Source organism: Rhinoderma darwinii, chromosome 11, assembly GCF_050947455.1.
Source record: "Rhinoderma darwinii isolate aRhiDar2 chromosome 11, aRhiDar2.hap1, whole genome shotgun sequence".
Lineage (NCBI taxonomy): Eukaryota > Metazoa > Chordata > Amphibia > Anura > Rhinodermatidae > Rhinoderma > Rhinoderma darwinii.
In genome coordinates, this window is record NC_134697.1 from 72,009,513 (window position 1) to 72,036,661 (window position 27,149).

General features: G+C 42.8%; 1 protein-coding gene across 2 annotated transcripts in view; it reads left to right on the forward strand.

The window, feature by feature from the left end:
• The first annotated feature begins 3,569 nt into the window (after positions 1–3,569).
• The window catches only part of SH2D4B (SH2 domain containing 4B), a 156,727-nt gene continuing 133,147 nt past the window's right edge, over positions 3,570–27,149 (forward strand). Inside the window, exons 1-2 of one of the 2 annotated variants that reach the window (XM_075842800.1) lie at positions 9,058–9,135; positions 11,191–11,326. In XM_075842800.1, the coding sequence (XP_075698915.1) occupies positions 11,200–11,326 (127 nt within the window). In that variant the 5' untranslated portion in view covers positions 9,058–9,135; positions 11,191–11,199. Of the gene's footprint in view, positions 3,951–9,057; positions 9,136–11,190; positions 11,327–27,149 lie in introns of those variants that run through there. The other variant, XM_075842799.1, reaches the window with a different exon arrangement.

Here is a 27,149-nt window from a genome sequence, read left to right on the forward strand (position 1 = left end):
TGCTGCTTTTGCACAGTACAATCACTCACCAAGTTGTAGTGCTGGCTGCTGGATCTGCCCATCAGGAATATCTGGGCCCCAAACAGTCAAGGAATCTGGGCCATTACCGGGGAATGGGGGAAGGGGTAGCAACATAAACTAGCAGGAGGACAGGGGTGAGATGCAGACTGGCAGGTCTTTTGTGGAGAAGCAAGGTGCGGACATTGGAGAAGGGGCTCTGTTGGGACATGGGGAGAGACTAGAAAGTAGGGCTCTGCTGGAAGGGAAAGGGCAAATTAAGTGGCAGGGGCGAAAGTGGTGCCTGCTGAGAGATGACCCCTGACAGAAACTCTGTGGAGGGGCAGGGGGTGGGAATAGGTGGGCAGGGACTCAGTGGGGGGCCAAGGGGAAGACAGTAGGTGTGCAGGGGGTAACTTAAAAAAAATCATTGCACTGAAGCTGCAACTTTTACTCAGCGCAGCCACTCAACAATTTGCAGTTCTGACTGCTGCTTCTGGTTCCTGCAGGCTCTACCGGCTTCCACCACTGCGGCATGACTGGGTAAAGTCTCTGCCTCCACCTCACACTTGGCATCTACATAGACACCAGACCAAATGTCAAAATTAATTCCGACCCCCAACAATCCCTTAAATGAATTCAAACCCCAGACCAACTCCTTAAATAAATGAAAACCCCCAATCAGACTCCAGACAAGTCCCCCAAATTAGTTCAGATCCCAGACCACACTCCTAAATTTATTTAAACCCTAGAACAGAGCACCCAAAAAATAATTCAGACCCCAGACGAGACCCCTATGTTCTGTTCCCTGCCGGCTGGGGACCTCTTGCCTCTTCACTTCTGGGCACCTATTCACTTCTGGGCACCTTCAAGAGAAGCCAGGCCCCAGCAGTAGTTATTTTGGAGAATTGAGCAGGCCCAGCAATATAATGGGGCCAGTTCCTCTCTCCAAACTAACTACCGCTGAGAATAATTATTTTTTATGGATGGCAGGAATGGGCAGTGGCAGCAGAGGCGGCCAATTTCTTTCTGTTTGTGCCCTAGCCCCTTATGGGAGTAGCAGTTGTACTGCCCTGATGACATTCCCGATTGTAGGCCCCATGCTAAAGCTCTCCTTCTTCCTCATTATAATGGCCCAGTATCTAGTTTTACTAGACATGAAAACTTGAAGTGCCAAACCAACTGTACAAAGTAACTGTGGTACTAATCTACTGACAGGGCTTGACATCTCCTGTTCATATGCCCTGTGGATGGTGGGGAATCTTACCGAGGATGCTATAATCTAGAGCAGAAAGCCGCTGAAAAGAGCATGTGATATTTCTTATGGGCACTATTGCTGGAAGTTGAACTATCTATGGGCACAAAGAGCAAATATAGAAAACCGTAATAATGAGCAATACAGTTAGGAATGTTAATATGCACTACTATGCTTTGGACTATTTTATGGGCACTGATATGCTGCTTGCACAATTGTACTGCTATAAGGCTCATGTTAGTTCTGGCCCCTGGTGGTGTTGCTAACTCTGCTGTTTCTCTTCCTGACATAACTTAGTCTATTAGAAAAGCAAAGTCAATGCGTCTTTTAGACTAAAAAAAGCAGGCAAATTGTTAACAGATTAGTCAGACAATAAATGGTTTTATTGATTAGTGCCAGCAATTCTGCTATGATTTAGTAGCTAAATAATAGACTTTTTTCCTCTTCTACAAACGCATCTGACCTTAATTCAAACACACAATATTGTGCTTGTTAAACCGAACTGGATAGCTAAAAGTAGAGAAACATCTTAATCAAAGGGAAAAAGAGCAAAGGGCAAACTTTTAAGTGCAAATATCAACATATTAGGGCTTCAGTAATGCGGAGAAGGAGAGCTGGGAAGTCATGCTGCGAAAACTTTATTAAGAGCGTAAAATCCACTACAAGGATTATTTCCACAAACAAAATACAATTTATATATGAATATATACTGTATAACATTGGAAATTATATAATAAGGGTAGTAAAAAAGGCTTGCAGATGAGGGATGTCTCACTGACTATTGATGTCATAGACACATCAGTCTCATGGTCAGCTCAAGTACGATAAAAAATAAACATAGAAATAATGGTAACAACATTTTCTTTAACACACTTTTTGGGGAATGTCAAAAGTTGGGGTAGTAGTAATTTACCACCGTAATCATTTGAGAAATGAGGTCATCTTTTTTATGGTAAATGGAGTCCATGGGTGCTAAGGAAAGCACGAGAGGGGCAGAAAGTGATTAGACAGATTAGAAATTATTTAGGTAAAGTCTGTAATCTCCTTCTAGTAGCATTATAGTTTCTGACAGCTCCACCAGATGTGTGACATAATGCCTGTGTATGTAGCACAGCACAAACTTTTTATCAGAGGGGATATAGCTAAGCTTATACATAAATCTAGCTTTCTATAGTATCTTGAAAAAAACATGTGAATTATTTAAGATAAAGGCTGCGTCTTTTCTTGAGAAGGATGTATCCAGTTCCTTTTCCCAGGTTAGAAGGTATTTGGATTGTTGGGAACTCCTTTGGGAAGTAAACCTGTGTAGATCATAGAAAAGGAGTCCTCTGGGGGAAGAATGTCATAAGAGGAAATTATTTTCACAATTCTATAAGGCTATGGTTGTTTAGGAAGCGGTGTGTATCCAGAAGAAAGTTTGAGAAGAGGGATTGGATATCAGGGATCTCCCTATCTGTGAAGACTTTGGTAGTAGTGGCCTGCATCACCACTCGGTTACATCAAATGGTGCTCGGAACAGAATGTAAGGCCTGGCTCCGGTGATGACTGCGCCCTCACAGCGTATTTGGCGTAGGCCCCAGCCCAATGTTACACAGGCAAGAATTTGAGGAGTTGCCCTTAGCAACCAGACAGAATTCATCTTTTTTTTTTTTTGGGGTTGCAATGGGCAACACTTGCTGTTTTTATCTGCACTAGTTTTAATACATAAGGTTCAATGCATCTATCAAAGACATACAGCTATACCTGTATAAATGAATGTACATGAATACATGCAGCAGTGGTTCCTGGATTCAGCATTTAGGGATTGCATTTCACTGAAAGTACTCGGATGTTTTATCTCTTCTTTAAAAAGGTGAAATCATTTTTACCTCCTAAAAAATTAAATGTGCTATTTGCCTCTTTTCCAGGTAATATTTAACTTCTAAGATGAATCACATACCGTATGCGTTTTTTTATGCATGGTAGCTCACATAGTATGCTACTTTTATGCTACAAGTTCTTCAGCATTAGAACGGTTAATCAATAAAGAGTGAAACCTCATACCCTGGTGCCTAGCACCAAGCTGCCCCCGTGCTGTAATCGAATGGCACTCAGAACAAAACCAAGCTTTCCTGTCTGTCACCAGAGATCAGTTCTCAAAGGCCGAACAGCCTTGACATGGATATTGCTGGTGTAGCTGTTACTTTTAACCATGACATCACTCAAAACATTGTTATCCTGAGTACACATTGCTTCAAAGCCAGAAACAAATCAACCATAGCAAAGGGTCGAAAACTCCGTGTGCTGCTCTGCTGAGCCTTTACATATCTTTTCCTGTTAGGTCTGGTACATATTTATTCAGAATTTGCTGCATGCAAGCACTACTAAAGATTATCGACCTGCACTTTGTTTCCCGCACCTTTAATCTTCTTGCAACTATTATGTTCTGACTCCCTATACAAAGCAATGAAAGGAGTTTGGTGAAATTAAGTTTTGTTTTTGTCTGATCCATCGCAAAGAGGATTCTAGGTCAACATGTTGCAACAGATTCTAAGGGATATGTACATTGATCCTGACCTTCTTGCGGAGCTCAATGAGGAGCAGAAACAAATTCTCTTCTACAAGATGAGGGAAGAGCAAATCAAACGCTGGGCTGAGTGGGATAGGAATCTGGACAAGGAGGAATCCAAAATGAAAATCAAAGCCAAGTTCCAGCACAGTAAGTGCCAATGAAATGAGACAGTGAGACAATAACAAAGTAACTTTAAAGTATGTATATTTTCCCCAACTACTTACTGTACATGGAAAATAATGATTGAGTGCTGTAAGAAATAAAGCCATAATTATAATGGTCACTGATAATAACTGTAGTCCGAAAATGGCCGATATAATTATTACCTATGCACAGATGATGATGAATGCTTCAAACTTTCACAGTTCACTTTTACCAATTTTATCATTAGACAATAGTTTGATTCTTAAAGGGTTTTACGGTTTTCTATATACGGGCCAAATAATTGAGCGAGTTTATCGTTTGTACCTTCTATTATATAATATTTTTTGGTCCGAGTAAGCTGATATTGGAGAATGTGGCTGTAAATAGGCAGTGCTCAACCATATACTAGATATCATCTATAGAGACTGTCTAGATTAGGAATAAACATTCTCCCCCTCCATGTAGCTCTCAAGAGTATCTTCTGGCAAATGGGTGCACTACATATGCTTTGTTATAAGACCTCCAATTATATGAAAGCGGAATCTTTTAGGTCACCTTTGTAAATAATATATCACGGTATAAGTTATATACTGCTTTGTAATAAGTGGTGTTCCACTTGACATACATAAACCATAACATGCCAATTTTTAGAAAGGTAAAATATGCACAGTATAAAATAAATTGTGCATCAATTAACGTTAATTAAGGTATAGCCCTTTAATTTGCTGCCTTGGTCTCATAACATTGAGGGATACAGTTTAACACAGCTGTTTGTTTTGTCTTTTGGTCATGTAGCCACATTCTCTAAAATGTGATTTGGAGTTTATGATGCCTTTACATCACATATGTTAAGATATATAGTTTAATTGTCAGTAGCAAAACCAATTTCTTCAATGTACAGTATCAGTATGACAACTTAATCCTATTTCTTACTTGGTAACATTCAGAGACATCTAGCAGTGTTATTTTATTTTACCATTATTCAGAATGGTAAAAATACTGTGTGTATGTCTTTCAATAATATTGATGATGTAATTGTAGCATTAATAACTAGCTTTTCCAAAGTACTATTTACTGAGTACTGTATCACAAATAACATAAACCAAGTGTGGGTCCATATAATACTGCAATTATCCCATCGTTTAGGAATAACTGCATTAAATAAATGGTTAAGGTTCCAATAATTTTACCAACAGTCCTTTGTGACTGATTTAAAGTTTCCTGCGCCAGATACAGTTGATATAGTTCAGAAAAGATGTGGGATATGGTGGGTGCGACACTCCCATTCCGTGCTTTGATTGGTAAATGTGTCTGTGTCATTTACCTACTCAATAGATGACAAAGAGGGGAGAACTTTTAACAGAAATTAGTACTAAAAAATGAACATCTATTAAAAAAATTATTACATAGGAAACTTGTAATTTTAATAATTTGAAACATCTTTATGCAACAATGTACACTGTACTGCCAGGTTATTCTGTTCAGCACCATGGACAGCGATATTTTCCCAGAGATTGCATAAGGGTTAACATCATGTCTTGGTAAAGTATACACATGATTTCATTTAGGAAAGATATTTTTAATTACCTTGGCGGTCAAGAAGAAAACACGCTTCATAAAAACAATGAGCCATTAATTTTAATTGTATTGAGTTACAATTTATTTCAAATGACAAAAATCAGCAATTAAAAGCTTGGAATGTAAAAAAAACAATCATTTTCTGTTGGTTTACAGTCCTCCTGGCACTTCTTTGTATTACTTTCTGATTGAATTCTGCACACATTTTGTTAGGTGAATCTTTACTTTAACTTGCCTATTATCTTGACAGCCAAACTGCAGTTTAGAATCACCCCACCATACCCTACAATTTCCTCTACAATGAGGTTTTGCTTTTAATAGCATTGATGAGCTTCAATTTTGAGAATAAAAATGCAGCAATCAAATCAATGGCTAACAATATCATTGTTTTCAATAGCGAGCCCCGGCTTACAATGATATGATTGGAAAATTGGCCACAGACAAGCCATAGGGATTTGCTACAGGACATATACATAGAGCAAGATTTGCAAGAATAACATGGCTAAATCAAATTAGCACTTTAAATGCTAATGTTAGATTTAAATTACACTGGATTGAGTTTGTCCTTCCAGCCAAGCCTATTAATGTCAGAAATGGAATAGGAAAGGGCATAGAGACCCACATTACTACAATGCAAAATGCAGCTTTTGAATATGAATTATATGGGAAATCACATCCTTATGTTACAGCTACCATACATAGTTACATAGACACATAGTTACATAGTTACATAGATACATAGTTACATAGATACATAGTTACATAGTTCGTACGGCTGAAAACAGACACATGTCCATCAAGTTCAACCAAGTGACGGGAAAAGGCAAGGTAGAAATTTCTACACATAGGAGCTAATATTTTTTTTGTTCTAGGAAATGATCTAACCCTTTTTTAAAGTCATCTACTGTCCCTGCTGTGACGGCTCCTGCGGTGACAATTCCATAGATTCAGAGTTCTCACAGTAAAGAAGGCTTGTCGCCTCTGCAGGTTGAACCTTTTTTTCTACAGACGGAGGGAATGCCCCCTTGTTTTTTGAGGGGGTTTTACATTAAACAGGATTTCACCATATTTTTTGTAGGTGCCATTAATATATTTATATCAATTAATCATTTCCCCCTTAGTCGTCTTTTTTCAAGGCTAAATAGGTTTAGCTCTTTTAATCTTTCCTCATAACTTAGATTCACTAAGCTCCTTATTAGCTTCGTTGCTCCTCTTTGTATTTTTTTCTAACTCCAGGGCATCCATTCTATGAACTAGAGCCCAGAACTGAACTGCATATTCTAGATGAGCCCTCACTAATGCTTTGTAAAGTGGTAATATTATATCCCTGTCCCGCGAGTCCATGCCTCTTTTAATACACGACAATATCTTGCTGGCCTTAGAAGCAGCTGATTGACATTGCATGCTGTTATTTAGTTTATAATTTACAAGTACACCCAGATCCTTCACACCAAGTGACTCCCCCAGTATGGCTCCCCCTAGGACATATGATGCATGTAGGTTGTTGGTACCCAGATGCATAACTTTACATTTATCTGCATTAAACACTCAGTTTGTATAAATCAGCTTGCAATTCACGAACATCTTCCATAGACTGAACTATATTACATAGCTTGGTGTCATCTGCAAAAATAGAAATAGCGCTATAAATCCCATCCTCTATATCATTAATAAATAAGTTGAATAATAGTGGTCCCAGTACTGTACACTGGGGTCACCACTTATAACCGGGGACCATTCAGAGTAGGAATCATTGACCACAACTCTCTTGATACGGTCCATGAACCAATTCTCAATCCAATTCCAAACTATACTATCTAAACCTATAGTCCTTAATTTACCCATTAGACATCTATGAGGGACAGTGTCAAATGCTTTGCAAAGTCCAAAAACACTATATCCACAGCGGCCCCTCTGTCTAGGCTTCATACATTAGTAATCATACAAATACTCAAGATTCTGGGTCCACGTTATATTGTAAATATAAGTAGATTCCTGATTCAGCTTGTACTACGATCTTAAAATAGGAATTAGCAAGAGAAGATAGTGCAAACCATTAATTTCAAACAGAAAGAAAGTTTTTTTTATTCCAGCCACAAAGGTCAAAATTCACAAGCGTTTATATCCATTAAAATTATACGAGACGCTAAATTTTAGCCCGACCCTGGGTTTTGCCTATGACAACTTCTTCGTATCCTACCTTATACACTAAACTGTGGCCAGTGTAATGTGCTGGACTTTGGGAGATGCGTCCAATGGGCAGTCCTCCTCCTCACTAACCCACCGTCCTGGCTGACTTGAGGGTTGCTGGGAAGCCTAACCTTCCAGATGTAAAGAGAGATTCGACTATTGGGGCATAAAGGTAAACAGTGACTAGTCCTGCCTACAAATTTATGTACCAAGTAACCTCTTTAAGTTCAATAGTAGTGAGCCTCCTCCTGCATATCTGAAAGTGGATGTACGGCATGGCATGGTTGCAGACAAGGGTAGTCAAGATCTGTGTAGTAGTGTAATGGCCACGAGGACTAACGGAGTTCCGAAGCAACGGGTGCAACCACGTGCAGGTGAATAGGCGGGGTAGGTGGGTGGCAGAGATTAACCTCTCAGAGACCCATAGCGGCACGACAGGACAAGCTAACAGCTGACAGTCATTTTGGCAAAACCTGATTTGATGAGAACTCCTGTGAAAGTTTAGATCACCAGCTCCGGATTACAACTGCACAGAAATTAATGCATGAAAATCTACCATAATAAATCTGTTAAAACTACAACACCTTTGATTATTAAGATTATTAAAGAACCACTTGTAAAGGGAAGGATTAACCTTTTCACCCCACAAATATCTAAAACAAATCCAAATATCTGCCAAACAATAACTTTAATTCCATTACTTTACCAATTTATGATTTCCTTTTACTAATATTTTCAACTGGAATGTGGAGATTGCTCGTGCGAATAGAGACCAAGGCCCCCATAGTAGGGGCTTCTCTAAGTGGAAAGTTATCTGTCCAGAATTGTCAGAATCAGATTGGACTACAGCCCTGAAATCTGTATGTAAAATAACCCACAATCCCTCACTACATTACAGTTATTTATATTTTATATGTTTTATCTAACTTTGAAATTGTCATCTTCATGGGGAATTAATGGAGATTTGAACTGTCCTCGTTGCAAGGCATCATCGGCGGACAGTGGCGGATCCCCATATGGGCGTTTCGGGCGGTCGCCCGGGGCCCAAGGCTTGCAGGGGGGCCCATAGCTTCCCACACCGCACACAAGTGAAACAAAACTCTCCAGGGCTGCTGCTGCCGGCCGCATTCTAGAGGCGGGGGGAATGTGCAGGGGGAGTCAATTGCGGCCAGGGAACAGGGGCACAGCACATCAGCTGTAAAGAGCAGACTGTCAGAGATTGTGATGGGCAGGTGCTGGAGTCTCGCTGACAGTCTGCTCCTCTGTGCTGCTGTGCACTGTCCCTCCTGTCTAAACCTCCAGCAGCTGCCTGATAACGGCAAAACTGAAACTAGAGGGTGAAGGACCTGTGGTGACGTCACAGTCACATGATTAAGGTCCTGGAGGCTGCCAGAGACAAGCACCGCAGAGGAAGAGACTGGTAAGTGTGTGTGTGTGTTAGTTAATGTAAGTCTATATAGTGTGTGCTGTGTATATAGTGTCTATAATGTAAGTCTATGTAGTGTGTGTGTGTGTGTGTGTGTGTCATAATGTAAGTCTATATAGTGTGTGCTGTGTATATAGTGTGTGCTGTGTATATAGTGTGTGCTGTGTATATAGTGTGTGCTGTGTATATAGTGTGTGCTGTGTATATAGTGTCTATAATGTAAGTCTATGTAGTGTGTGTGTGTGTGTGTCAATGTAAGTCTATATAGTGTGTGCTGTGTATATAGTGTGTGCTGTGTATATAGTGTGTGCTGTGTATATAGTGTCTAATGTAAGTCTATGTAGTGTGTGTGTGTGTGTGTGTGTCATAATGTAAGTCTATATAGTGTGTGCTGTGTATATAGTGTGTGCTGTGTATATAGTGTGTGCTGTGTATATAGTGTGTGCTGTGTATATAGTGTGTGCTGTGTATATAGTGTGTGCTGTGTATATAGTGTGTGCTGTGTATATAGTGTGTGCTGTGTATATAGTGTGTGCTGTGTATATAGTGTGTGCTGTGTATATAGTGTGTGCTGTGTATATAGTGTGTGCTGTGTATATAGTGTGTGCTGTGTTTATAGTGTGTGCTGTGTATATAGTGTGTGCTGTGTATATAGTGTGTGCTGTGTATATAGTGTGTGCTGTGTTTATAGTGTGTGCTGTGTTTATAGTGTCTATAATGTAAGTCTATATAGTGTGTGTGGTTTGAATATATAGTGTTTGGTGTTAGTGTGAATTGTATATAGGGTGTTTAATCTCACATTTTTTGTGTGCAAAATAATTTCCCACCCATAGAGCCCTCTGCAGTAAGTCAGATGCTCAGAACCCCCCCTGCAGTATAATCTCCCCCATGGAGCCCTCAGTAGTTATTATTCTGCAGGGGGGGGGTCAGAGCGTTTGATTGACTGTTCAGGGTTCTATAGGGGAATAACTCCTTCCCCCCCAGAGCCATAAGGGCGGATTTACACGAACGTGTAATTTGTCCGTGCAACGCGCGTGCTTTTCACGCGCCTCGCACGGACCTATGCAAGTATATGGGGCAGTGCAGACTGTCAGTGATTTTTGCTCAGCGTGTGTCCGCTGCGTAAAACTCACGACATGTCCTATATTTCTGCGTTTTTTGCGCATCACGCACCCATTGAAGTCAATGGGTGCGTGAAAATCACGCATGCCACACGGAGGCACCTCCGTGGGACGTGCGTGATTTTCTCAACAGCAGTATAACTATGATTGCAAACAGAAAAGCACCAGGTGCTACAAACATACAAACAGAGTGTCATAATGATGGCGGCTGCGCGAAAGGCACGCAGCCGCGCATCATATGGTGATGACACACGGAGCTGTTAAGTGCCTTTTGCGCGCGCAAAACGCCACATTTTTTGCGTGCGCAAAACGCACACGCTAGTGTAAATCCGCCCTAAGTGTCAGACACTTAGACCCTCCCATAGGGCACTCAGCAGTCAGTCAGATGCACTGGGGAGGGGTGTCTGACTGCTTAAAGGGTAACTAACGAAACTTTTTAAAAAAAATTACATGTCATAGTGACATGTCAAATGTTCTAATCGGTGGGGGTCCGGGCACTGAGACCCCACCAATCGCTGAAACAAAGTGGCAGAAGCGCTCAGGTGAGTGAGGAGCCACTTTGTTTCTGATCGTCTTTCCTCTGATAGCCGAGCATGCGGTGTATGGGCACAACAGAAAGTCTATGAGTCCGTACACCGCGCCGAGGAAAGACAATCAGAAATTAAGTGGAACAGCGCTCACCCGGGCACTCCCGCTGCTTTGTTTTAGTGATCGGTGGTGGTCTCAATGCTGGGACCCCCATCAATCAAAACTTCTGACATATCACTCTCACTATGACACGCCAAATGTTTTTTAAAAGTTTAGTTACCTCTTGGGGACTGAATTTATTGGTTTGAGTTAATGTATGGGCCTGGGTCTTAATTTGCTTAGGGGTCTGGGGTATAAGACAATTTATGGTGTTTATTTCTGAATTTTTATGTTGCTATAGACGCTGAAAATGGCTACAGAATCAAGGGGAAAAGATGTCTCATCAGGAAACTCTGCAGTCATCAGGAGAAGTCGCCATAGCGGTCTGTGTCAGATGAAGAAGAAAAGAGAACGACCTATCAGTGAAGACATCTCCTGTGAGTCGTTGCATTTATCTGTCATCTCTCCTGACATGTCTGTTATCGGAAATCCTTGTATTCCACATAAAGTCTTTGTGTACCCAGGACTATTAGACACATGCGTGTTACCATTCCCCTTGTCAGGAGGATGTGTCCCTACACAGTGTGATACTGTCAGCGATGGTTGGAGACTGTCAGTGTGTAGGGACACAGCCCTTTGACAAGGGGAATCGTAGCACTCATTTGTCAATGCTCACACAGAAAGGTGGTGTTTAATATAGACATGACGTGGCAGGGCGGTGGTGGACAAGGGGGCCCAAGCTTGTGGAACAGCCCAGGGCCCATGGTTTACTTAATCCGCCACTGTCGGCGGACTTAATGCATTTATTATGGCGATGTCACAGATTACATCGATTTTGCCAGAATGTAGATTCTCTTTGAGAAGAGGTAGAAAATCTGGTTTTCCCTGGTGGCTGAAGAGGGTGGGATGTGAGAAGGGTAGGGATATGTTAATTGTCTCTGTTTTCTTTTTGATATTTTGTTATATCTCTTTCTTTTGTTACTTTCTATTGTTATATTTTTCCTCTTTTTTGAATTGAAAAAATTATAAAAAATAAATAAAAAAGACCCAGCTAGCATACCCCTGGCGCCACGAACTAGCTAGGCCACTGCATGTAAAAAAAAAGAATGTTTCCATTCAATGACAACAACCAGATGTAGGGCTTGATAACGAGAATGTTGTTTAACTTCTCATTATACAATAATGAAGCTATCTTCATATAATACCAGAACCCCCTTTATTGCTGCATTGTGTACTCTTTGGTGTTAAAGAAAGCTGCTTAAATTATAAATCAAAATCATATTCTTCTCATGTACTGGTTGATATATTCATTTTAAATTAATGCGATGCAGCATGTAACACCCAGAAAGCTGAGTTTAGCGGCTGAGTCAGTCATACCCGTCAATTATTACTGTCTGATGATACTTTCCTTTCTGGTTAAACACAGCAGAAGTTTAGCTTTTAACTCATCTCCAAGTCTTATCTTTTCAATATTATTCTGCTCAGTACCAGAATAGACAACCGTGCACACACAAAAACTGCCCGCAGTCATAATTATATATGGTTGTACAACTTGATCACATTTTTGCAGAGTGAAGTTGAACTGAACAAAAATACTGACCTTTAACTGCTGGAAGCAGTGGTAGTTCTATGGATTTGGATGTGAATCCCAGAGAATGAGGTTTACTGTGTAGTTTGCATTGCTCTTAAGTGACCTTGCAACATCTCCTGGCAGCAACAATAACAGCTTGTTGCTATTTTATCACTACCTAATGACATAGAAAAGAAAAAAGAAAAAGATGTATAAGACATATATGTGGACAATCGTAATCGGATAATGAACAAAGACAACAGATTCAGAGAGTTTGTTGTTTACATCATATGAACGTATAGACAGACATATACAACTGTAATAGCCAGTTACAGATTTTGCATTGAGGTCCAGGAGCTTCAAGTTATGCCTTTGGGTCATTGTATATGCCCGTGTGGTGTCCCTTAAAAAAACAGAAAGCACACGGACCTATGCAATTCAATGGGGCTATCCAGACATGCGTCATTTTCCACGCAGCGTGTTTCCGCTGTGTGAAACTCACGGCATGTCCTATTCTAGTCAGTTTTTGCGGACCACGCGCCCATTGAGGTCAATGGGTGCGTGAAAATCACGGGCAGCACACGGTCGTCATCCGTGTGCTGTCCGAGTTTCACGCAAAAGTTGCTAAAGAAAGTGTAATGACTCGGGGTAGGGAGACGGACAGGTGAGCCCTAATCTACCGGCAACTCAGTCCCTGCCTACTTGCACGGCCCGTCCTAAGTGACAGCGTACAACTGGGCGATGGTCCCTATGCTCAATAAGTGCAAGACAGAAAACACAAGACAAGGGCACACAGAAGCAAAGGGGGAAGTAGGGGCAGTTGCCCACGGGAACACCGTGAGCAACAGGCAGTGGTGAACGAGTCGAGTCAAACCAGGAGAGTACGTGGTAGCAAAATCAGAGCAGGAGAATAGTCAGTCAAGCCAGGGTCAATAAGTAACAGCAGACAATCAGGTAAATAACAGGAATCGCAGAGCCAAGAAACCAGACAATCACATACAAGGAACATGCTGCAAGTGAGGGTATAAATAGACCAACGGCGGGAGCTAGAACCGTCAGGCCAGGCTGTGATAGGTTTTCCCTGTCCTTAGCCTGCCAGCCTGAGTGGTAACAGATTGCGTCACTCTAGCAGACCTAGGAGCTGATGAAGGCTGATTAACCCCGGGTGTCGACACAGAACCTGTCTCTGGCAAACTCTTTACAGAAAGGCTGAGAAAAAAAATAATAAATTGTGCACCAACACTGACATAAAATACTGATGCCACACGTAAAACAAATGCGTTTGTTTAAATCTGGCTTTACTCTGAGGGCAGTAAGAGAGATGTGAGGCTAGGACCACACCTAGAATTTTTCTAGCAAGACTTTTTTCTATAGATAATCCAAAATCTATTGGGGGGAATTTTTTAAAACATGCGTTTCATGCACCAGTCCTAATCTAAAAAATGATGCAGTAAAATGGCCCTAATTTATTAAGAGGTGCACACCAGTTGATAAATTAGGGTTATCTCTAGTCATCCATGTGCCAGAAAGCTGAAAACTGAAGAAGATTTGCGCTATAAATTATGCCAGTTTTCTTACGTAAATTATAGCAAATTTATTGGGCTGCAGTGGCCTTAAGTCCTTCCGCCAAGCTACACCCGCTTCTTTAAAAGTGGCGGAGGCAGCATTAAAAAGCAAATGTTTCAAATTTTTTTCAATGTTTTCCAAGGTCAGAAATCCAGAAATACCATTACGTAGCATTTAAAAAAAAACTTGGTAAAGAGCTACGATCTGGTGTAGATTTTCGCTATCATTTATGCCAGCTTCTGGCACAAATTATAGTAAATGTGTCAGACTGTGGGTGGCCCAGCCCTCTTATGATAAGCCTAGCCCACATTTCTAAAAGTAGCGAAGGAGGTGGAAAAAGTTACACATTTTTGGCGCATATTGCAACTTTTCTATGCCAGAAAACTGACGTAGATTAAGTAATAAATTCCACCTAGGTGTAGCTCTAGCCTTGTACAAGGAATGTAGGTGGCTAACACAAAGCTGGCTGGAATAGGTTTCTAGCAGTACTGCAAATAACTTCTAAGGGCACGTTCAGACAATGCGGATTTGCTGCGGAATTCCGCTGTGGACAGGCCACAGTGGAAATCCGCAGCACTTATTTTCTCTGTGGTTTCTTTTGCTTTTTAGCTAATTTAATGCAGACATAGCAGAAAATAATAGTGCGGAAACCAGCTTGCAGTCCAGAATTTACATTATGCAGCATGTACAGTCTGTTGCAGAGAAGCAGCGGATTTTCTGTCGAGATTTCAGCCTTTGCAACGGAAAGACTGAAATCTGTGGCAAGTGCCCTGCAAAATCCGCCACGTCTGAACAAACTGTCAAATATGCACATTTGCTGCAGATTCGTTGGGTAATTGCCGCAAATTTGTGGCAAAATATGCAGTGATAAATTTCCGCCACGTCTGGAGTGCCTTAGGGATATGTTCCCACACACAGAATACACTGCAGATTTTCTGCAACAGAAAATCTGCAGCGGAATCTAAGGCTGTGTTCACACGACCTATTTTCAGACGTAAACGAGGCATATTATGCCTCGTTTTACGTCTGAAAATAGGGCTACAATACGTCGGCAAACATCTGCCCATTCGTTTGCCGACGTACTGTGCAGACAACCTGTCATTTACGCGTCGTCGTTTGACAGCTGTCAAACGACGATGCGTAAAAATACAGCCTCGTCAAAAGAAGTGCAGGACACTTCTTTCAGACGTAATTTGAGCCGTTCTTCATTGAAGTCAATGAAGAGCAGCTCAAAATTTACGGCTGTCAGAGAAGCCTCGCAAAATGCGAGGAGGAGCTTTTACGTCTGAAACGAGGCAGCTGTTTTCTCCTGAAAACAGTCTGTCATTTCAGACGTAAAAGCCTGCTACCGTGTGCACATACCCTAAAAGAAACACAGATAAATCTGTTGACAGAAATCCGCAGCAAGTAGTGTGTATTTGCCGAGCATATTGCTGTGGAAACGCTGTGGTTTTACCAGAGGATTTAGCGTATGTTCACACAGAGTTTTTTCTGACGTTTTTCGGGCCGTAAACGCCCGAAAAACGGCCGTAAAATTGGAAGCAGAACGCCTCCAAACATCTGCCTATTGATTTCAATGGGAAAAATAGCGTTCTGTTCCGATGGGCTGTTTTTTTATGCGGTATGCAGTATCTCCGCACAGAACCCGCAGCATAAATTGACATGCTCCGGAATTGCAAGTCGCACCACAGAACACTTTCTGCACAACGTTTTTTTTTCTGCAGCTTGGGCATGAGATTTTCTAACAATTCATTAGGCACTTGATTTTATTAGGATCTTGTTTTTCTTCTTTGAGAAATAATTGACTATTCGGAAACTAAGCAGCTCATGTTGTATGTCATTTTATCATTATATTTGATTTGTAGCGTCTTTCAAGTTTGTATATTGTGTTATTGCTATAAAACAGTTACATAAATGCTTTCATTTTAAATATTTATATAAATTTGTACATTAGCTTATTGATGCTGCCACTCCTATGCCTTTGTAGGGTCGCACACAAGATTGTGCACTTCTACACGAATATCCCAATTTGGAACTTGCAATTGATAATCCAATTCTTATGGTCCCTTCTAGGGATTGTCTCATCACAGACAACCCCTTCAACATGGGACTCACCATGGCGATCAGCTGCTCCCTTCAGGTGCCGTCACCTGAGAATTCCCATGCAACAGTTCCTGTAGAGGAAATATAGTATTACATAGCAGCTATTCTTAGCAAGATTGCTGTTTGTTAGCAGCTCTCTGTTTTGACACATAGTGGGGGATACTGAGTGAGTAACCCCCCCGCCTCTATGCTGTCCAACCTTAGCTCTATAATATAGGTCCTAACATAAGAATTGTGACATATACACAACATGTAAACTCTTGCATTACTGCTGCTAAATAATAGAATAGGAAACCCCCTTATTTAAATATGTATAGAAGGGGATATAATATTAATGATAAAAAGCGGAAATCTATAATTACTCTACACACAACTGGAAATGATATTGTGTTGTATGTTGATAATTGTAGTTTTGCCACGCTCTGGATAATTTTGGATATTGTATACTCTGAAAAGTTTACTGCCTTTGTCCTTATAATACAATAAGAAATTCCTAGTGCTGTCGAGATTTCAACACCACAGCACTATCCCCTTTCTAGAATACAATGGAGTTCAGGGGGAAACGTACAGGGGCTGCTCTAAAATAATCATGGCAGTGGCAGCAAAGGATGAATACTTAATGCCTGCACTAAGAAGCCAGGGGAGAAACAGACTGTGGGGAGAGGACTAGACAACAGGATAGAGAGATCCTTTTGTTACAAAACAGCAATGAAAATTAAAATGCCAGAAGTCCAGCAAGCAAAATGGGGAAGCTGGAAGCCTTGGTACTGGAAGAAAATATAGGTATAGTTGGTGTTGCTGAAACATGGCTGGACCCTTCTCATGACTGGGCTGTGAATCTACAGGGTTTTACACTGTTTCGTAAAGACAGGACAAATAGGAAAGGTGGTGGTGTATGTCTGTATGTGAGAAGTGATATGAAGGTGGTGGTGTATGCCTGTATGTGAGAAGTGATATAAAGGTGGTGATGTATGTCTGTATGTGAGAAGTGATATGAAGGTGAGTGTGAAAGAGACAATAGTGGGTGAAGATTGTGAGGAGGTTGAAACCTTGTGGGTGGAATTACAAAGGGTAAACACTGAAAAAATTACTTTTGGTGTAATCTATAGACCCCCCCCAATATAACTGAAGAGATAGAAGGTCAAATATATAAACAGATGGAGCGGGCTGCACAGGCGGGTACTGTTGTGATAATGGGAGATTTTAATTTCCGGGATATAAATTGGTGTCATGGATCGGCTTCAACTGCAAAGGGGAGACATTTCCTCAACCTGTTGCAGGAAAATTTTATGGGTCAGTTTGTGGAAGACCCGACTAGAGGTGAAGCTCTGTTGGATCTGGCCATTTCTAATAATGCAGAGCTTGTTGGGAATGTCAATGTTCGTGAAAACCTTGGTAACAGTAATCATAATATAGTTACATTTTACATATACTGTAAAAAACAAACACAGGCTGGGAGGGCAAAAACACTTAATTTTAAGAAGGCCAATTTCCGCAGGATGAGGGCTGCAATTCAGGATATAGACTGGGCAGAACTAATGTCAAATAATGGTACAAATGATAAATGGGAGATTTTAAAAACTACTTTGGGAATCTACAGTGCAAAATTTATTCCTATAGGTAACAAGTATAAACGACTAAAATTAAACCCCACATGGATTACACCTTCTGTAAAAAGGGCAATATATGACAAAAAAAGGGCATTTAAAAAATACAAATCTGAGGGTACATCTGTAGCCTTTGAAAATTATAAAGAGCTTAATAATCGATGTAAAAATGTAATAAAATCAGCAAAAATACAAAATGAAAGACAGGTGGCCAAGGATAGTAAAACAAATCCCCAAAAATTCTTCAAGTATGTAAATGCAAAAGAGCCAAGGTCTGAACATGTAGGACCCCTAGATAGTGGTAATGGGGAGTTGGTCACAGGGGATCAAGAGAAGGCAGAGTTACTAAATGGGTTCTTTAGCTCTGTATATACAACAGAAGAAAGAGCAGCTGATGTAGCCGGTGCCAGTGCTGTTAATATATCAGTTGATATACTGAATCGGATGAATGTACAGGGTGGGCCATTTATATGGATACACCTAAATAAAATGGGAATGGTTGGTGATATTAACTTCCTGTTTGTGGCACATTAGTATATGGGAGTTTTTTTCAATAGGAAGAGGGTCATGTGACACATCAAACTTATCGAGAATTTCACAAGAAAAACAATGGTGTGCTTGGTTTTAATGTTACTTTATTCTTTCATGAGTTATTTACAAGTTTCTGACCACTTATAAAATGTGTTCAAAGTGCTGCCCATTGTGTTGGATTGTCAATGCAACCCTCTTCTCCCACTCTTCACACACTGATCGCAACACCGCAGAAGAAATGCTAGCACAGGCTTCCAGTATCCGTAGTTTCAGTTGCTGCACATCTCGTATCTTCACAGCATAGACAATTGCCTTCAGATGACCCCAAAGATAAAAATCTAAGGGGGTCAGATCGGGAGACCTAGGGGGCCATTCAACTGGCCCACGACGAACAAATCCACTTTCCAGGAAACTGTTCATCTAGGAATGCTCGGACCTGACACCCATAATGTCACCCATAACTTGTAAATAACTCATGAAAGAATAAAGTAACGTTAAAACCAAGCACACCATTGTTTTTCTTGTGAAATTCTCGATAAGTTTGATGTGTCACATGACCCTCTTCCCATTGAAAAAACTAAAGTTGGATACAAAATGGCCGACTTCAAAATGGCCGCCATGGTCAACACCCAGCTTGAAATGTTTCCCCCCTCCCATATACTAATGTGCCACAAACAGGAAGTTAATATCACCAACCATTCCCATTTTATTTAGGTGTATCCATATAAATGGCCCACCCTGTAGATATGGTGCAAGCTAAATTCAATAAAATAAATGTACACAAGGCCCCGGGACCAGATGGGTTGCACCCTAGAGTTCTTAAAGAGTCTCTGTCACCAGATTAAAAGTGCCCTATCTCCTACATAATCTTATCGGCGCTGTAATGTAGATAACAGCAGTGGTTTTTATTTTGAAGAACGATCAATTTTGACCAAGTTATAAACAATTTTAGATTTATGCTAATTACTTAATAGACAACTGGGTGTGTTTTTACTTTTTACCAACTGGGCGTTGTACAGAGGAGTGTATGACGCTGACCAATCAGTGACCAATCAGCGTCATTGTTCCAGCCCCGCTTCTTTCACTGCACACACAGCGAGTGTAAAGGATCTGCCAGGCACTGCTTCGGGGTTAATTCCCAGAATTAATCAGTCAACACCTGAGTGTACATCCCTGAGACAGACACCAGCTTCCTCCACTCAGGCTGGCAGGCTTAGGAGTGGGAGAGCCTATCGCAACCTGGCCAGACTCAGCTAGCTCCCGCCCTCGGTCTATTTAAGCCTGCTCTTCCTGTCCATCTGTGCTTGTGAATTCTTTCCTTGAGGTTTCCTGGCCCAGCTACAGCTCCTGCTACTTTTTGATCCTGCTCCATACAGACCCCGGCTTACCGACTACTTTTCTGCTTTTCGCTTTGTACCTCGCACTCTCCTGGCTTGACTCGGCTCGTTCACTACTCTGTTGCTCACGGTGTTTCCGCGAGCAACTGCCCATTTCCCTTGCTTGTATTCCCTTGTTTGTTTGTCGTGTTTGTCATGCACTTACTGAGCGCAGGGACCGCCGCCCAGTTGTACCCCGTCGCCTAGGGCGGGTCGTTGCAAGTAGGCAGGGACAGAGTGGCGGGTAGATTAGGGCTCACTTGTCCGTTTCCCTACCCCCCCCACCATTACAAATTCACAAGCCCTATACCTAGTCTACCCTGGTCCCTGACACCATTATGGAACCCCGTGAAACCCTGGCTCAGCAAATGCAGGGTCTCTCCCTACAGGTCCAGGCCCTGGCTCAGAGGGTCAACCAGCCTGATGCTACCTTGGTAGTTCCCCTCACCGCACCCCTTGAACCCCACCTCAAGTTGCCCGACCGGTTCTCAGGTGACCGGAGGGCTTTTCTCTCCTTTCGGGAGAGTTGTAGGCTTTACTTTCGCTTAAAGCCTCACTCCTCAGGTTCTGAGAGCCAGCGGGTGGGTATAATTATGTCCCGGCTCCAGGAAGGGCCCCAAGAGTGGGCCTTCTCCTTGGCTCCTGGCGCCCCTGAACTTTCCTCCGTTGATTGTTTCTTTTCTGCCCTCGGACTTATTTATGACGAGACTGACAGAACTGCCTTTGCCGAGAGTCAGCTGGTGACCTTACGTCAGGGTAAGAGACCTGTTGAGGAGTATTGCTCTGACTTTAGGAAGTGGTGCGTAGCTTCTCGGTGGAATGACCCTGCCTTAAGGTGCCAGTTTAGGTTGGGTCTGTCGAATGCCCTGAAAGACCTGCTAGTTAGTTATCCCTCTTCTGACTCCTTAGACCAGGTTATGGCTTTAGTGGTACGACTTGACCGACGTCTCAGGGAACGACAACGTGAACGTTTATGTGTTTTTTCCTCCGACTCCCCCATGATGCCTCCCGAAGTCCCGTTGCTTCGTTTCTCCCCTAAAGACTCAGAAATACCTATGCAACTCGGGGCCTCCGTGTCCCCTCAACAACGTAGAGAATTCCGCAGGAAGAATGGTCTCTGCTTCTACTGTGGGGATGTCAAGCATCAAGTAAACAACTGTCCCAAGCGTAAGAATGCTGTCAGAGAGCTCCCGCGTCTAAGTGATCGGGGAGGTCACTTGGGCGCACAGGTATTTCCCGTAAATATGAAACGTACTAAGATATTGCTTCCCTTTCAGGTCTCTTTTGGTGGTAGGTCTGCTACCGGCAGTGCCTTCGTGGATTCAGGGTCCTCTACTAATATCATGTCTGTGGAATTTGCTATGTCTCTCGCTATGCCTCTGATTGATTTGCCTAAACCTGTTCCGGTAGTGGGTATCGACTCCACTCCTCTTGCTAATGGTTATTTTACACAGCATACCCCTGTTTTTGAACTCCTTGTTGGCTCCATGCATTTGGAGCAATGCTCTGTACTATTGATGCAGGGATTATCGTACGATTTGGTTCTAGGTCTTCCCTGGTTGCAGTTGCATAATCCTACGTTTGACTGGAATACTGGGGAGCTAACCAAATGGGGTAATGAATGTTGTACGTCATGTTTTTCTGTTAATTCTATTTCTCCCCCTAAGGAGGTGAATACGCTACCCGAGTTTGTTCAGGACTTCGCTGATGTTTTCTCTAAAGAGGCCTCCGAAGTATTACCGCCTCATAGAGAATACGATTGCGCTATCGAATTGGTACCAGGAGCTAAGCTTCCTAAGGGTAGGATATTTAACCTTTCTTGTCCCGAACGTGAAGCCATGAGGGAGTATATCCAGGAATCCCTGGCCAAGGGTTACATTCGTCCCTCTTCTTCTCCGGTAGGTGCTGGCTTCTTCTTCGTAGGGAAGAAGGATGGGGGTCTTAGGCCATGCATTGACTACCGTGGCCTGAATAAGGTCACGGTAAGGAACCAGTATCCCCTTCCTTTGATTCCTGATCTCTTTAATCAGGTTCAGGGGGCCCAATGGTTCTCTAAATTGGATCTACGGGGGGCGTATAACCTTATTCGCATCAAAGAGGGGGATGAGTGGAAGACTGCGTTTAACACGCCCGAAGGCCATTTCGAATACCTCGTCATGCCCTTTGGGTTGTGCAATGCCCCTGCGGTCTTCCAGAACTTCATAAATGAGATTTTGAGAAATTACCTGGGGATATTTCTTGTAGTGTACCTTGATGACATATTGGTGTTTTCCAGGGACTGGTCCTCCCACATAGAGCATGTCAGGAAAGTGCTCCAGGTCCTTCGAGAAAACAAACTGTTTGCCAAAATCGAAAAATGTGTATTTGGGGTACAGGAGATACCATTTTTAGGTCAAATCCTCACTCCTCATGAATTCCGCATGGACCCTGCCAAGGTTCAGGCTGTGGCTGAATGGGTCCAACCTGCCTCCCTGAAAGCGCTACAGTGTTTTTTGGGGTTCGCTAACTATTACAGGAGATTTATTGCTAACTTCTCGGTCGTCGCTAAGCCTCTTACGGACCTCACTCGCAAGGGTGCTGATGTCCTCCATTGGCCCCCTGAGGCCGTCCAGGCTTTTGAGACCCTCAAGAAGTGCTTTATCTCGGCCCCCGTGCTGGTTCAGCCCAACCAAAGGGAGCCATTTATTGTGGAGGTTGACGCGTCCGAGGTGGGAGTGGGGGCCGTCTTGTCCCAGGGTACCAGCTCCCTCACCCATCTCCGCCCCTGTGCTTACTTTTCTAGGAAGTTTTCGCCTACGGAGTGTAACTATGATATTGGCAACCGCGAACTTTTAGCCATTAAATGGGCATTTGAAGAGTGGCGCCACTTCCTGGAGGGGGCTAGGCACCAGGTAACGGTCCTTACCGACCACAAGAATCTGGTTTTCCTAGAATCTGCCCGGAGGCTAAACCCGAGACAAGCTCGATGGGCGTTGTTTTTTACCAGATTCAATTTTTTGGTTACCTATAGGGCCGGGTCTAAAAATATTAAGGCGGATGCACTGTCGCGTAGCTTCATGGCCAGCCCTCCTTCGGAGGAAGATCCTGTTTGTATTTTGCCTCCAGGTATAGTCATTTCCTCTATCGAGTCCGATTTAGTCTCTGAAATTGCTGCTGATCAAGGTTCAGCTCCTGGGAACCTTCCTGAGAACAAGCTGTTTGTTCCCCTGCAATTCCGGCTAAGGGTACTTAGGGAAAATCACGACTCCGCACTATCTGGCCATCCAGGCATCCTGGGTACCAAACACCTCATTACCAGAAATTATTGGTGGCCTGGTTTGCCTAAAGACGTTAAGGCCTACGTCGCCGCCTGTGAGGTTTGTGCCAGGTCCAAGACTCCCAGGTCCCGACCAGCGGGCTTACTGCGTTCGTTGCCCATTCCCCAGAGACCTTGGACACATATCTCCATGGATTTTATCACTGATTTGCCTCCATCCCAAGGCAAGTCGGTGGTGTGGGTGGTGGTAGACCGCTTCAGTAAAATGTGCCACTTTGTGCCCCTCAAGAAACTACCCAACGCCAAGACGTTGGCTACCTTGTTTATCAAACACATCCTGCGTCTCCATGGGGTCCCCGTCAATATTGTTTCTGACAGGGGGGTACAATTTGTTTCATTGTTTTGGAGAGCCTTCTGTAATAAGTTGGGGATTGATCTGTCCTTCTCCTCTGCTTTCCATCCTGAAACCAATGGCCAAACGGAGAGGACTAATCAGTCTCTAGAACAATACTTAAGATGTTTTGTCTCTGACTGTCAATTTGATTGGGTTTCTTTCATTCCCCTCGCCGAATTTTCCCTTAATAACCGGGTCAGTAACTCGTCAGGGGTCTCTCCCTTTTTCTGTAATTTTGGGTTTAATCCACGGTTCTCCTCCGTTTCACCTGGTTGTTCCAACAATCCCGAGGTGGAGGTCGTTCATCGGGATCTGTGCACAGTCTGGGCCCAGGTTCAGAAGAACCTAGAGGCGTCCCAGAGCATACAGAAGGCTCAGGCCGATAGAAGACGTTCTGCTAACCCCCTGTTTGTGGTCGGGGATCTGGTGTGGTTGTCATCCAGGAACTTGCGTCTCAAGGTTCCGTCCAAAAAGTTTGCTCCCCGGTTTATTGGGCCGTATAAGGTCATTGAGGTCCTCAGTCCTGTCTCTTTCCGGCTGGAGTTACCCCCGTCTTTTCGTATACACAACGTGTTTCATGCCTCCCTCCTGAAACGCTGCTCCCCGTCCTTGGCCCCCTCGAGGAAACCTCCTGTTCCCGTCCTCACCCCTGAGGGGGTGGAATTTGAGGTGGCCAGGATCGTGGACAGCAAGATGGTCCAAGGCTCCCTCCAGTACCTGGTCCATTGGAGAGGATACGGGCCCGAGGAGAGGACTTGGGTACCCGCCCGGGATGTTCACGCTGGGGTATTGGTCAGGAGGTTCCACCTGCGTTTCCCCAGTAAGCCAGGTCCACTTAGAAAGGGTCCGGTGGCCCCTCATAAAAGGGGGGGTACTGTAAAGGATCTGCCAGGCACTGCTTCGGGGTTAATTCCCAGAATTAATCAGTCAACACCTGAGTGTACATCCCTGAGACAGACACCAGCTTCCTCCACTCAGGCTGGCAGGCTTAGGAGTGGGAGAGCCTATCGCAACCTGGCCAGACTCAGCTAGCTCCCGCCCTCGGTCTATTTAAGCCTGCTCTTCCTGTCCATCTGTGCTTGTGAATTCTTTCCTTGAGGTTTCCTGGCCCAGCTACAGCTCCTGCTACTTTTTGATCCTGCTCCATACAGACCCCGGCTTACCGACTACTTTTCTGCTTTTCGCTTTGTACCTCGCACTCTCCTGGCTTGACTCGGCTCGTTCACTACTCTGTTGCTCACGGTGTTTCCGCGAGCAACTGCCCATTTCCCTTGCTTGTATTCCCTTGTTTGTTTGTCGTGTTTGTCATGCACTTACTGAGCGCAGGGACCGCCGCCCAGTTGTACCCCGTCGCCTAGGGCGGGTCGTTGCAAGTAGGCAGGGACAGAGTGGCGGGTAGATTAGGGCTCACTTGTCCGTTTCCCTACCCCCCCCACCATTACAAATTCACAAGCCCAGATGGACAGGAAGAGCAGGCTTAAATAGACCGAGGGCGGGAGCTAGCTGAGTCTGGCCAGGTTGCGATAGGCTCTCCCACTCCTAAGCCTGCCAGCCTGAGTGGAGGAAGCTGGTGTCTGTCTCAGGGATGTACACTCAGGTGTTGACTGATTAATTCTGGGAATTAACCCCGAAGCAGTGCCTGGCAGATCCTTTACAGCGAGATTAAGTAAGTTTAACATCCATCGTGGGGAAAATGTTTGAGGGGCTATTGAGGGACTATATACAGGATTATGTTACAAAAAATAGTATTATAAGTGACAGTCAGCACGGTTTTACTAAGGACAGAAGTTGTCAAACCAACCTGATCTGTTTTTATGAAGAGGTGAGCAGAAGCCTAGACAGAGGGGCCGCTGTGGATATAGTGTTTTTGGACTTTGCAAAGGCATTTGACACTGTCCCTCATAGACGTCTAATGGGTAAATTAAGGACTATAGGTTTAGAAAGTATAGTTTGTAATTGGATTGAGAATTGGCTCAAGGACCGTATCCAGAGAGTTGTGGTCAATTATTCCTACACTGAATGGTCCCAGGTTATAAGTGGTGACCCCAGGGTTCAGTGATGGGACCACTATTATTCAACTTATTTATTAATGATATAGAGGATGGGCTTAATAGCACTATTTCTATTTTTGAAGATGACACCAAGCTATATAGCAATGTTCAGTTTATGGAAGATGTTCGTGAATTGCAAGTGGATTTAAACAAACTGAGTGTTTAGGCATCCACTTGGCAAATTAAGTTTAATGTAGATAAATGTAAAGTTATGCACCTGGGTATGAACAACCTGCATGCATCATATGTCCTAGGGGGAGCTACTCTGGGGGAGTCACTTGTTGGTAAGGATCTGGGTGTAATAATCTGCAGGCATCATATGTCCTAGGGGGAGCTACACTGGGGGAGTCACTTGTTGAGATGGATCTCGGTGTACTTGTATATCATAAACTAAATAACAGCATGCAATGTCAATCAGCTGCTTCAAAAGCCAGCAAGATATTGTCATGTATTAAAAGAGGCATGGACTCGCGGGACAAGGATATAATATTACCAATTTACAAAGCATTAGTGAGGCCTCATCTAGAATATGCAGTTCAGTTCTGGGCTCCAGTTCATAGAAAGGATACCCTGGAGTTGGAAAAAATACAAAGACGAGCAACGAAGCTAATAAGGGGCATGGAGAATCTAAGTTATGAGGAAAGATTAAAATAATTAAACCTATTTAGCCTTGAAAAAAGACAACTAAGGGGGGACATAATTAACTTATATAAATATATGAATGGCACATACAAAAAATATAGTGAAATCCTGTTCCATGTAAAAGCCCCTCAAAAGACAAGGGGGTACTCCCTCCATCTCGAGAAAGAAAGGTTCAACCTGCAGAGGCGACAAGCCTTCTTTACTGTGAGAACTGTGAATCTATGGAATAGTCACCGCAGGAGCCGTCACAGCAGGGACCGTAGATGGCTTTAAAAAAAGCTTAGATAATTTCCGAGAACAAAAAATTATTAGCTCCTATGTGTAGAAATTTTTACCTTCCCTTTTTCCCATCCCTTGGTTGAACTTGATGGACATGTGTCTTTTTTCAACCGTACTAAGAAAACGTGTGTCGCTGATAAATATCCCTATAGTGTTATAATAATGAACCCTGAGATTCCTTACAGAAGAACTTTTAACTTAGACTGAAAGAGCATGTTAAGACTTGTGACTGTTAAAATATATGGCTCTCTCTAACTTCCATGTATACAGATGCAGCACTGAAGGCAGAGCAAGTTAGAACACGGATATGCCACTAATATAACATGAAAAGATTGCTGAGAAATATATACAGGTGCTAGAGAAGGAGTTGTCAACAGAGGCATAATTGTGGCAAGTATGATAAATGGCGCTGCCATGCAGTCTGCTGACCCCAGCGATTAACGGAAGCAGGTTGGATCTTTGTGAGGAACCTTTTCTTTAATTAGCAGCAAATATGCAGATGTAAACTGAATGCTTTAAAAATATGATTACACAGAAGGCCAATATTTTATTTTGACATGTAGATAACATATTACTTCTCGTACAATGTTTCTATCTTCTTCTTTTTAACTAACGAGAAGGACATTTCCAAGGTCATATTATATAATGAGTTCAAATTTGTTAAAAATTTGTTATATACTACCGTTCAAAAGTTTAGGGTCACCTAGAAATTTGCTTATTTTTGAAAGAAAAGCACAGTTTTTTTCACACGCTATAAATTTTTAATGTGCTAAATGACTACTGTATTTTTGTACTGAGCTTTGTTATGATGCAGTATATATATATTGAGCTCGGTTCTGGTGTTTATTTATGTACTGGGCTTTGTTGTGATGTTGTATATATGTA